This window comes from Desmodus rotundus, chromosome 8 (assembly GCF_022682495.2).
Source record: "Desmodus rotundus isolate HL8 chromosome 8, HLdesRot8A.1, whole genome shotgun sequence".
NCBI lineage: Eukaryota > Metazoa > Chordata > Mammalia > Chiroptera > Phyllostomidae > Desmodus > Desmodus rotundus.
The window spans coordinates 93,816,716-93,830,289 of NC_071394.1; the positions used below are offsets into that span (position 1 = coordinate 93,816,716).

Genomic DNA, 13,574 nt, shown 5'->3' on the forward strand with positions numbered 1-13,574 from the left:
TGCAGAAACCAGTGGGGATTGAATCAATGGAAGAAAACTGTGGAACCCATGCAGTTCCCCTTAATGAACCCACACACAAGCAGCTCTGGGACAATTTTGAATAAAAAAGAATCCAAAAAAATGAGGATAGTGTAAGCAGCTCTGGGACAATTTTTAAAAGTCCAACATTTGACTCATAGGAGTGCCAGAAGGAGAAGAGAAAGAGCAAGAAATTGGAAATCTATTTGAAACAATGACAAAAGAAAATTTCCCTAAATTGGTGAAGGAAATAGACATGCAAGTCCATGAAGCACAGCGAGTCCCAAACAAGATGGATGCAAAGAGGCCCACTCCAAGACACATCATAATTAAAATGCTAAATGTTAAAGACAAAAAGAGAATCTTAAAAGCAGCAAGAGAAAAGAAGTTAGTTACATAGAGGGGAGTTCCCATAAGACTGTCAGCTGATTTCTCAAAAGAAACTTTGCAGGCTAGAAGAGATTGGCAAGACATATTCAAAATCATGAAAAGCAGGGACCTACAGCCAAGATTGTTCAACCCAGCAAAGCGATCATTTAGAATTGAAGGGCAGACAAAGAGCTTCCCAGACAAGGGAAAACTAAAGGAGTTAGTCATCATCAAACCATTATTATATGAAATGTTAAAGGGATTTATTTAAGAAAAAGATCAAAACTACGAACAATTAAATGGCAATAAATACCTATCTATCAACAATTGAATCTAAAAAACAAACAAGAAGAACAGAGACAGAATTATGGATATGGAGAGCATTTTGATGGGTGCCAGATGGGAGGGGTATGTGGGGGAATGGGTGAAGAGGTGCAGGGATTCAGGAGTACAAATTGGTAGGTATGGAATAGACAGGGAGATGTTAAGCCAAGAACAGTGTAGGAAATGGAGTAGCCAAAGAACTTACACACATGACTCATGGACATGACAAGACACTGTGAGGGGGCGAGGTGGAGTGGGGCAAAGGGGGGAAAACTGGGACAACCATAGTAGCATAATCAATAAAATATAATTAAAAATTAAAAAGACTGCATGATACAGATTAATATGCAAGAATCTGCACAACCTGAAAATGAAATTTTTAAACTATACAATTAACTCATAACTCAATACTAAAAACATAACCCAATTTAAAATGGGCAAAGAATCTGAACAAACATTTTTTCAAAGAAGACATAGAAATGGCAGATAAGCACATGAAAAGATGTTCGATATCATTAGCTATCAGGAAAGTGCATATCAAAACCACAACAAGCTACCACTTCACACCCACTAGCATTGATATAATAAAACAAGTCAGATAATCACTAGTATTGAAAAGGATGCAGAAAAACTAGAACCCTAATACAGTGCTAATGGGAAATTAAAATTGTATAGCTGCTTTGAAAAACTTTGGCAGTTCCTCAAAATATTAAACACAGTTACCACATGATCCCCAAATCCCATTCCAATGTATATACCCAGGAGGAATAAAAACATATATTCACACAAAAACTTAAACACAAATGCTTAGGAGCATTATTCAACGTAGTCATAATGAGTAGAAATAACCCGAATATCCATCGGCTGACGAATGGATAAACAAAATGTGGCCCATCCCATAAACGGAATTATTATGCAACAGTAAAAGTAAATGGAGCACTGTTGCATGCTATAACATGATGAGCCCTGAAAACAAGCTGACCGAAGGCAGCGTGTCACAAAGGACCACATGTTTGTGATGCTAATGACATGAAATGCACCGAGAAGGAAATGTAGAAACAGAAAGCATATTAGTTGTTTCCTAGGGCTGGATACTAAAATGTTTTGGTTGAGCCAAAGGGAATTGTGAGACAAATCACCCATCAGAACTCACGACAATGACTCAGCTAAAAACTGGCTGCATAAAACCACTGCAACCCCTAGGAACATGTAAAAAAAGGGTCTAGACGGAATGTTTGTGATTTTGAGGGATAAACTTTACCGGGGGTCCCATCTATCCCTCTTCCCTGAGAGAAGGGTGTGGCACGCTTGCCCCTTCATTTCCAATAAAGTGAGAGGGCCTCTGGTGCACTCAGAGAGCAAGAAGTATATGTGGGCCCTGAAGTTGGGAGGGGCAGGGAGGCCCAACGCCCAACTCACCAGCCTGGAAATGTAGAACTGCTCTTTCCGGTATAGTAAACACCAGTCTCATGTGTCTATTTAATTAATTTAAATTAATTAAAATTACATGAAACTAAAGATTTCTGTTCATCAGTTGCACCAGCATTTCAAGTGCTCAGCAGCCCCAGGTGGTGAGTGGCTGCCATCCTGTACGGCACAGACAGAACATTTCTGCCTTTGCGGTAAATTCCCCTGGACAACAGCGACACAGACGGTCACAGACAAGCTGGCTGGGTGTGTTGGTGCTAGAACAGGAGGGTTGCTGTATTGGTGCTTGTTTGCATTTCAGTTTCTTAGAGGACAGGGTGAATGAGGTTTTCATGTATGCCGGATACGGGCAGGCCATGCAGGAAAGCTGTCCTGGAGCCATTCTAAAGGCTTAAGAGGATGGTCCAGAAAGGCAAAGGCATCCCCCAAAGACCAGGGGAAACCAAAGATTGAGGGGAGAACTGCCACCCGAGGGAAAACACCTGCACTTGCCCAGTGGGACCTCTGTAGAACCCATGAGAGCCACCTCTAACTACCTGCCAGGTTCACCAGCAGCTGGGCCGTCTGATGACAGTGCCAGTCAGGAAGGGGCTTCCCTGCTCCCCATCTCCCCCTCCCTCTCCGCTCCCTGCACTAGCTGTCAGTGGTGGAGGGTGAGTGACAGTATAGCACAGGGCGGGGAGAGAGGCTGGGCCACAAGGAACACCCCTCTCCCAACACTCTGCACCCCCGGCCCCACTGCAAGGAGCCAGTCTCCAGCTGGGAGAATATTTAACTATTTAATTCAAGTTCAGGGTCAGAATTTTTATTTTTACATGAGACTAGACATTTTAACTTTGGACTACAGAATTTTTTTGTATTACTTAAGAGTGGTCAGAAAAGTCATAGACCGTAGGGATCTTCATCTAGGGGCAGAAGACCCAGTAAATACATTTTGAAGGGGTTTGTTCACCAACCCATTACTTAGGTTTTGGCCTGAGCAACTGTGTGCATGGTGGGGGTGGAATGGAGCAAACTGGGGGAGAGTGGGGAAGAAGCGGGTTTGGGGGAAGAAATGGAAATCAAGAGTTCTGTTTTGGACATGTTAAGTCTGGGATACCTCTTAGCCAATGGAAATGTCAAGCAAGCCCATTTGAAACTCAGGGAAGAGGAATAATTTTGAGAATCAGGAGCATAGAGATAGAATTTAAAGCCAAATGATTGGATTAAAACAACTAGGGAGAAAATATAGAGAAGGAATGATGACCAAAGACTAGGTTCCGGGCACTTTCTACATAAGAGGTAAGAAGCCAGACAGAGAAGAGGCACCAGCAAAGGAGACTGAGCAAGGCCAGCTAGTGAGGCAAAATGATCTTGACAGGAAGATCTTAAGAAGCGGCTGTTAGGTCCTGGGCTGCAACCCCAGGAGTCAGCAGAGCCACCAGCCAGGAGCTACCAGTTCACCAGGGGCCTTGATTTGCCTGAATTTATAGCCTCATCAGTATTTAAAGTAGCCTCAAAAAACACCCAAGGACATCCTTCCTGTGCCCTCCGCTGGAGAACTGGCTTTCAAATTTGTGTTCCGTGCCACCCTCCAAATGCAGGTGCACTCACACTCAGCACACCAAGGGGACTGCTACTCACTTCCATTGCTCACTAGAACTGTCTCAGCCAGAAGTTCCATCAGAAACTCAAGATGCTTGGAATGCCACAGCCAGAAGTCATCCTAAGTCTTCTGCCCCCACTGAATGGTTTCCAACCTGTAAAACAACAGGAGTGAACTAGGTGATAGCTATGGTCCCCTGCAGCTCAGATATTCTAGATTCTGGCTAAAAGGCCCTATTTTATCAATGAGAAAGCGGAGGCCTCAGGAGGGATCCACTCCCATAAGAGCTGCACTGATCAGATAGAAGCTCCATCTGGGCAAGGAAGTCTTCTTGCTTGTACCTCATCCTTTATCTTCATGTCCTAGCACAGTGTTAGGGAATAATAATCTCAGTGACATTAATTTTTCTTTACCAAATGGGGATATTGATGCAAACAAGCCCTGGTGAGGAAGGGCTTTGGCAAATGAAGGGCAGCATTTGACGTCGTGGTCCTGAAGGGAAAGGCCACACCAAGCAGCAGGAGAGGCAATAGTAGGAAGAAGTAACAGTACGTGGAAAGCCAACTTCTGCACAGCTGGCCCTCAGCTCTCTCCAAGGGCACCCATCTCCCCTCCCCCGACCGGAAACGGGAGTAAGCCATGAGTTTCTGACCAGGGTGTTCTCCCTGCTCCTTTCTGCTAACACAAATTGTACTCCTTCTTAAAAGCTAGTGCAAACCCACCCCATTCCTCATAACATCTCACTAGCTCATGTGAAATGTGAAAAATGCATATAGCTAATTTGTTATAATTATTGCTACATTTAATTAGCTTTGCCTGGAATTTCTATCTTTTCACTTTCTGTGTGATTGATGTTTCTTGTAAACTGCATAAAGCTAGATTGTTCATTTTCTAAAAATCCAACCTGAGACACTCACAGGTACTGTGTATTCTTGGAATGTGTCTTAATTTTTGCCTGTTTCCTTTTCTGGGAGAGAACTACTTTAAAGAGTCTCTAGCCATTCCCCTCAGAGATCCTAAGTGCAATCAAATTAGAACTCAAAGTACTTCTAGTACTTAGAATTGTCTTTTCTCAGTCCCCTTCAATTTTGGACTTTCAGCTTTGATAGTTAACAGAAATAACAGCCACATGAATGCTTTTGCACTTGCTGTGAAGTTCCCACTAAAGAGCTGCAACAAATTGCTTAATGACCTTTATTTAAAAATCCAAGCAACAACTTCCCTTTAGAGTTTAATATTCTGGTGTTTGCTATTTTGAAAACCTGCCCATATATTTGATTGAGAAACACTCCAACAATTCCATTTCTGTGAATCTGATCTAATGTTGGGAACCGTCCTGCCTGGCTTCAGGAGCTGTAACCTTGCTGACAGGCGAAGAGGCCCATTGACTAAGGGACCTTGGGACCTTTTCCACTAAGGAAACAAAACTTATGCTCCCGGCAGGGGCACAGCCTCTGTGCCCTTACTTCACCCTGCGTGGCCCCTGGAAGATGGCTGGATAGTCAATGATGGGTCAGATTCCTCAAGGGAGGAACAACCTAAGACAGGAACAGTCGAGAAGGGGCCATCAGGGAAGGACTTAGGGGATTGTGGAGGAGGGACAAAAGACCCTCACCCCTCGGCTTTATCATAGCCTGAAATCCTCATTCTATCTATAAAAAGTCTCCTAATCTCTTGGCTGCCTTGCTTCCCCCACCTGATTCAAGCCTGAAACAATGCCGAAGAGAGGTGCAGCCCTATGCTGGAACAGGTGGTTCCCAGCGTGGGGGGGTGGGGGCGGGGAGCATGTGATCAGGCCTGAGAAAGAATGCATAAAGTCTTATGAAATCTGCTTTGCTAAGAATGTCCTCAATTTAAATGTTAAGGGTCCAAGCACAAAATAAGTTTGTTTCCCAAAGTTTCCCAGCCAAAGTCACCCTACCAGACCCTGACTCAAAAGGACCACCATGATCCCAGAAATATTATCTGTAAACCATACCTCCTTTCTTTGATGTACATCCCTAAACTCAATAAAAGCCCATTGAGAGACAGACCTGAACTTTCTCCTCTCACAGGTCAGCCTTTCCTCCCCAAGCAGATCATGTCTTGGTAGACTTATTCTCATCCGAGGCGGCCAGGGGAGCCCTGCGGGCGGAACCCCCCCCCCCCCCCAGAATCTAAGAAAGTAATTCTATTATTAAAAACTTGAAAATAACTGGAAGTAACCTAAATGTCCAAGAACAGGAGACTTTGTGCAAATGTGGTAGGTATAAGACCCAGATGGACCCATGCTGCAATCATTAGAGAGTATTGATAATATACTGTGAAAGTGTTTTTGTGATAAAAACAATAGCCCAGCCTGGTGTGGCTCAGTGAATTGAGAGCTGGCTTGTGAAGTGAAGGGTCATGGGTTTGATTCCCAGTCAGGGCACGTGCCTGGGTTGAGTCCCCGGGCCGAGTCCCCGGTTGGGAGCATGTGAGAGGCAATTGATCAATGTTTCTCTTAAGCATCAGTGTTTCCTTCTCTTCCCCCCTTTCTGAAAAGAAATAAAATCTTTTAAAAAAAGAATTGATGAAAGCACAGTGTCTGTGTGTGTTTAGTGTGGAGGAGTTGGTCCTGGCTGTCATATGAAATTCTGACTTGTCCAGGACGTCTGACATGGTTGTAGTCAGTGGACACACAGGCACCTGTTTGCATGAGGTGACTTTCATGAGCATTTTAATGTTTTGTAGTTTGCGCCAAAGGAGTTAGAAGATAGGCGCACAGGTTCCTGGGAATGGGGGACACAGAGGGTAAGGAGGGAATGTGGTAATTAACATAACCTTGGACTGATTTGCAAGCTCCCTACAGAGTACAGGCAAAAATGAAATCCCTTTACTGCATGCTTTCATATGGCCATGCGCCTCTGCTTTGTTGCACTTATCACAACTGCAATTTGTGTAATTATTTGATCAATGTTTGTCTCCCTTTCTGGTATATAAGTTCCACTAAGGCAAGGTTTATTTTGTTTTGCACACTACTTGACATGAAGTCATGATAGTTGAGAGAAGGCAGGGAAAGGAGTGGAGGGGTAAAGGGTGAACAGGGGGGAAGGGATAAAAAGAGGGAGAAGGGGTACAAAAGGGGGAAAGGACAAAGAGAAATGTAAATCCTTATGAGGGACATGGTGGGTCCAGGTGACAGCCCACAATAGTGTGGGAAAGCGCTCATTGTTTCCACTTGGAACACCGAAAGGCCAAGAATCAAAGAAATCAACCAAAGGAGGGGATTCCTCAGCACCTGGCAGGTTCGTACCTTGGGGATGCACCAGGAGACGGCGCCCCGGGCGAGGCAGAACTCCGGCAGGACCGGCAGCGGTGTGCGTGACAGAGCACCGGCCAGGGTGGCAGAAGCCCAGCAGAGCCTGTGAGGACAACTGCAATGTGATTCAAGCACGGACTTGTTCCTGTGTTCTCAGTAGTCTGAGGTCAGGGACACCGGCCATCAGGAAGGGGATGTGGAAATGCCCCCATAAAGCTCGAGCATAGATGGGGGTGTGAAGCCAACGACATGGGGGTGTCCACCTAGTGTGACCTGTTTGCAGCCTCACATGGTGATCACTGAAGACATCGAAACATCCTACGACTAACACCACAGAAAGGTTATCAAAACGGCAGTGAACTGAATGGCTGTGATATTTCCCCCTATAATGTTCGTATTACTTTTATAATAAAAATACATAGTAGGAGAAATGTGTTTCATTAAAAGAATTATTTTCTTTGATCAGAAGCTGAGGGTATTACCGTTTCTGCCTTCTCCCCAGTGCTGAGAAAATGCGGAGTGAAATATCGTGCTCACCCACCATGAATGTAACTGGCAGGTGGTCTGGATGGTCGCTTCCTTCTCATTCCACAGGGTCAGGGGCCACAAGGAAAAAAGTCCCTACTCACTATTTTGTCCACCCGTTGGCGTGAATCTTTCCCATATGCATTAGTTTTTAGACACATACCATCCTCCCTATACCACTCACATTGTCTTATGTGTGCAAATTACTTCCTCAGCTGGAACAGTGATTCCCAGTGAGGGGTATAAAGGAGAGAAGGGATCAGAGGATGAATGGATGGGCTGCCACATCCGAACAGCCTAGGCACCTCCTTTCTAAATCACACGCAGCCGCTCACCTGCGCCCTCTCAAACCGTAAGCATCACTGTCACCGTGAGGTGACAGACCCATGGTGGCTGTTACACCCTGGAGGGGAGTTAGGAAGTTAAAAGAATTAGTAACTAGTGACGGGAATCCTATTTTCCTAAAAGGTGAAGCTTGGGATCAGAAGCATATTGGTTTCAATCCAGGATCTAACACTTACCTTACTCTCAAATAAATATAAAAATACCTTTCTTTCAATGTACAAATATTACAGGTATGCTAAGTGTTAACAACCAGAGCTCAGTGAATGCCCTTTAGGCCTTATTTCCCAAGTACACTTGGGAGATCCTTTACATTGGGTGTTTTTCAATCGTGGCACCAATGATATTTTGAACCAGAAAACTTTTTAAAAAAATCTTTGTTACAGTTGATACTCGGTATTACTTCCTGTAAGTTTCAGACATACAGCACGCTGGCTAGACAATTATGTAACTCACAAGGCGGTGCCCTGATAATTCAAGTTGCACCCGGCACCATACGTAGTTGTTTTATGATCGACTACATTCTTTACGCTGTGCTTTACATCCTCACAACTCTGCCAACTTGTACTTAATCCCCTCACCTTTCCACCTAGCTCCCTCTCCCCCATCCTCTCTAGCAACCCTGTTTGTCCTCTGCATCCATAAGTCTGTTTGTTCGTTTATTTGGTTCTTTAGATTCTACATACACATGAAATCATTTGTCTTTCTCTGTTTGACTTACTTCATTTAGCACAATACCTTTTAGGTCCATCCATGTTGTCGCAAATGGTAAGATTTTATTCTTCTTAATGGCCAAGTAACATTCCATTGTATACAGGCACCACCTTTTCATGAACTGAATAATTCTTTATTGTGGGGTGTTATGGGTCCCAGAATGCCACTCATATATTGAAGTCCTAACCCCCAGTGCCTCAGATAGAATGTATTTGGGGGTGAGGTTTTTAAAGTGGAGGTGAGGACAAGTGGTTGGGCCCTGATCCAGTGTGACTGGTTTCCTTGTAAGAGGGGATTAGGACACTGATGTGAGAACGAAGACGACCACGTGAGAGGGCAGCCACCTGTAAGCCCGGGGGAGAGCTCTCAGAAGAAACCAACCCTACTGACACTTTGATCTTGGGCTGCTATTCTCCAGGACTGTGAGGGAAAAAAACTTGTTTAAGCCACCCACTCGGGGGCACTTTGTCACAGCAGCCCAGCAAACATTCCGTAGGGGTTGACCTGTGTGTTATAGGATGTTTAGCAGCGTCCCTGGCCCCCTACCCATTGATATATCAGTGGCAACCCCCTAACCCCACAGTTGTGATAGCCAAAATGCCTCCACACACTGCCACATGTCCCCTGAGGAGCAAAATCTTCCTCCCCTCCCCACTGAGAACCACGCTTTCAGATGGCCTCTGGTCCCCCTGGCACTGCCGGCGCTCACCGTGGTGACTGCTCCCTAACCAAGCACACAACCAAGTATTACCTGAATGAATTCACTTGCCTGGCTCCCAAATTAAAGTAGTACTTACTTCCAGTTTAATTCACAACAGACTGTGTACTTGTCAGAAACAAGCAGTTTTCATTTGAGCATAATTTCTGGCAGCCCAGATGTGAATACCACATCAATGGGAGACCCCGTGTTGTCTGACGCAGCTCACTCACAGCACATCAGGTCCTGTGACACATTCGGTGAGTGCTGCCGCCTTCAGTTTCCCTAATGAACCACTCGTGATTTAGATAAAATGACTACGGCAAATACTTACATAACCACTTGAAGCTCAGGGAATTCATAAAGAAAACAAATGGCCACTTACGTGTCTTCACTCTAAGTCATAATGAGACTCCATACATTACCCGGAAACCCCAGAGCATATCGAAATGCCAGTCAATGGAGACATCCTCTGGAAGCAGAAGTCATAAACATCGTGCAACATTCATGATCCGGTGTCCCAACGTCGCCGCATTCGCTATCGGATTATTGGAAAGCTGAAGTGTTTGCGTTGGGCGATGGGGGGGTGGTGACGCCCGACTCCAGCGCTGGAGAGAGGCATCAGGAGCTCTGGAAGGCACTGGGAGTGGGTGGGCACTCGGCACAGCGGTCATTTCTGACCACACCTTCCAGTAATTTGTAGCTTATACTCAGCTATTCACAAGATTCTCTTTCAAGCACATGGTTTTAAATTGATACAGAGTTTATTCATTTACAAAACCCATTTATTGCACATTCTTTTTAATAGCTGGGATTCAAAGTATTAAAAATTCAATTCATCCAAGTGAAAACAAAGACTAACAATAATCATTTTTCAGTGCCATTTCTGAAGACTAAACCCGTATGTTTTAAATTTATTGTTTGTGACCTCACGTTATAATACCAACATCCAAGTAACATGCTGGACACGGATCTGACAAATAACTGCCTTAAACTCGGGCAACAACCATATGAGCTGCTGGAAGGGGCACACTGGCATCCAGGCGCTGGGAGCTTACACACTAAGGATGAGTTATGACATCATGCCTTCTAAAAATAGAAGCCTTAACTCAACTGCTCCATGTGGTAGAAAGGTTAGAGAATCCTTTTCTGAGGCTGGTTTCTCCATGGAAGAGAAGGAGAATGGCTTAAGGACATTCTGAAATTTATAACCAAAGCCAAACAAAACACCTTTGCCAAATTCTGCAAAGCTGGTGAACATGTGAGGTTAGTATTTTTAGAGAGTGATGTTCTAGGGGCAGAAGGTAACTAACCAAGTGAGGATGTTTTAGAACTACTTTTTCCCCAGAAAGGCAGAAAAGAATGAAAAGCAAGTTAAAAATAGTATTTAGAATTTAACACCTTTACTCGGGCACTTATGAGTATGAACCCTATACGGCAACAAGTGCCGTGTTCTGATCACTGCACTGGAAAAGCCAGCCAGAGCCCACGCTAATTCCTATTCCGCTTATTGCTCGGCTCCAGCTCGGCACTTTCTGACCGCGTGCGACGATTCTGCCTGGGACTTATTTCTGCGTCTTGTTGAAGATCGTCTCTGAAAACAGGAAAAAGGAATTGGCATCTTAGAAAATAATGATCATTATTATTATACAGCAGTTTCTAGTTTACAAGTGCTTTCACAGGCATTATTTCATTTAAACCTTTCTACTCCACTGACAAATCTGTTAAAATATTATTATTATTATTATTATTATTACTATTATTATTCCCACTTTACAATTGAGAAAACAGTGATTAGCAGAGATTACAGATGTAACTGATAGAGCCAGAAACTGAACCCTTGTCTTTCTTTAAAACATTTTATTTATTGATTGATTTTAGAGAGAGAGGAAGAAGGAGAGAGAGAGAGAGAAACATTGATTCATTGTTCCACTTATTTATTCACTCAGTGGTTGCTTCTTATATGTTCCCTGGCCGGGAACTGAACCTACAAACTTGGCACATTGGGACGACACCCAACCAACTGACCACACTGGTCAGGGAAAACAATCGTAACTTCTTGATCCTGTCAGAGCTGAGGCGGTAAGGGCAACCATGAAAACCAAGTTCCAAAGAAAGATGAGTCCCTCCAAAGAGAGATGGGCCACATGAATTTGCTTACTGTTGGCAGAGAAATGGAGAAAGAGGTGGCTCTCGGGTAACATGCTAACGCATTCTGAAATGTGGGCTAGTACTGAAGGTCCTGCCACAGGAGAGTCCATAGCACCTGAAAGCTCTTTTCAGGTGCTTCTGTCAGGTGCTCAGGAGAAAAACGAGGAGCAGGACAAGAAGACTGAGGAGTGCCAACTTTGGTGGCACGGGTATAAGGTAGGTGCCTGGGAGTGATAGGGGTCAGGTAGGAAGTCCTGCCTGTTCCTTGGACTCTTCTCTCCTATGAAGCAAAAGCTTTAAGTTGCTGAGGGAAGAGCAGAAAACTCACTGGCCCATGGGACTCAGGCCAAGATCCATGCCTCTGGGGAAGGAGCAGAGGAATAATCTGCCTGCCTGTGAGGGAAGGATAGGAAATCATTTGTAAGAACACAAAATTCATTATTGCTGGACAAAGGAAGAGACAAAAACCTCTACCTCTGGAGGAGGAACAGAACACCATCTTGGGCTACTGATCCTCACACTACCCAGAGAGGTCCTATGCGACAGCCTGACCACCGCGGGGGCCGGGGGCGGGGGGCGGGTGCTGCAAAAGCCCATCCCTGAGACCAGGTGCACAGGGCCTGCCCAAGACTGAGGCTAGGCCAAGACCACAGAAAACCCCCAGCCCACCCCAAGGAGGCACCCAGCACCAAGGAACGAGCAGAAGCAGTGAAGGATCGAGGGAGAGGTACGGATGTGGAGAAGAGATACCTGCCCCGGGCTGTCGACATGCAGGGACGGCAAAGTAAATGGGAGCAAAATCAGTCAGCAAAACCCTCCAACAATCCAGCCCCCACTAAGCACAAGGTAAAAAAGCAGCCCAACTAGAGGAACTTGACACGTGAAGGCCACGTCGGTAACAAGGAAACTGACCTAGGTCAACTCCCCACACTAATGGCCTGACAGAAGAAGCATGTCTGTTCCCGGGCATAAACACTGTTGACCTCGGTCTCTATGGCCCTTCACAGTATGTCTAGTATTTAAGCAAAATGTACGATACAAATCCATTGTGAAGAGACAGAGAGAGTGATCTACATGTTAGATCCATAAGACCAGGACCTTGGATGCCTGTGATTGTTACGTTAAAGTCTCTGGGGGAAAGCTGGACCACGCGCGTGAATACATACTGCCAGGGTGGCTCTGAGAGACAAAGGTCATTCCTGGCCTCCTCTTTCCACACTTCCCAGAGTCCAGAGGTTCCCTCCCCAGGTGTCAGCACTGAGCCTTCTCCACCTCCACAAAAGCAGTGTGTTCCCCTCCATTAGCTAGCACTCTCACCTTTTTCCAATCTTCCCCTACTCATGTCCAGTCCTTTGACCCAGAAGGGTCAGGTGGGAGAAGAATAAGGGCATTTTTATAAAACGTACAGAGACTCCTCATCTCCCACACTTTGACCCATGCTGGGTCGGTGAGCAGTGTCCTCTGCCATGCGGTCATTAGCCCTTTGATCTAGGACAGGGGTTAGCACCTTTTTTCAAGGGCCAGATATTTGGGGCTTTGAGGTCCATACTGTCCCTGTTCCAACTACTCAATTCTGCTGCTATAACATTAAAGGAGCCCCAGATCGTGGGTAACATTTTATTACCAAAAACAGAAGACCAGATTTGGCCCACGGGCCACAGTTGGCCAATCCCTGACCTAGAACCACATATCCAACTAGAGGGTCCAGGTGGCAGAACCAGAATTAAATTTGATTCTTCTAGAACCCCACTTAGCCAAGCTGCCAGCTGGAGGTGTGCCGATCTGGGCAGCACAGAGTGCGTTGCTGTGTGGAAATAAAGGAGGATAATGCTCAGCAACGGTCACAGAAATCCTGAGTTCTTAGAAAGGTCACTGCAACTGCAACACCGTTTGTGTCCTGACCACTACCCAGAAAGTGACCAAAGGAGACGATTCCTTTCTGGGGACAGCAGCACGCAGTAACCAAACTGCCTTACTAAGGGGTGTGCCCCAGGAGGAGGTGAGGGAGTTTATTTATTTTTTAGAAGAGGCCATCCCTACACCCAATATTAGATGCCTACGGACTGTAGGGAGGGTAAAACGTCCATCAAACCCCTTGACCATCAGCCCACTGCTGATTCCAGTCAATTTCTCTGGACAAT

At 45.2% G+C, this 13,574-nt stretch overlaps 1 protein-coding gene across 4 annotated transcripts in view; it reads right to left on the reverse strand.

Moving 5' to 3' along the window:
- Positions 1-770: 770 nt before the first annotated feature.
- Positions 771-13,574, reverse strand: part of RAD18 (RAD18 E3 ubiquitin protein ligase) — a 111,765-nt gene continuing 98,961 nt past the window's right edge. For 3 of the 4 annotated variants that reach the window (XR_011651539.1, XR_011651538.1, XR_011651540.1), the window contains 2 exons: positions 6,999-10,876; positions 771-3,878 (listed from right to left, as the gene is read on the reverse strand). Coding sequence is in view for 1 of the 4 variants with exons in the window: in XM_024556482.4 (XP_024412250.1) it covers positions 10,774-10,876 (103 nt within the window). In the remaining 3 variants the exon portion in view is untranslated. Of the gene's footprint in view, positions 3,879-5,880; positions 10,877-13,574 lie in introns of those variants that run through there. The other variant, XM_024556482.4, reaches the window with a different exon arrangement.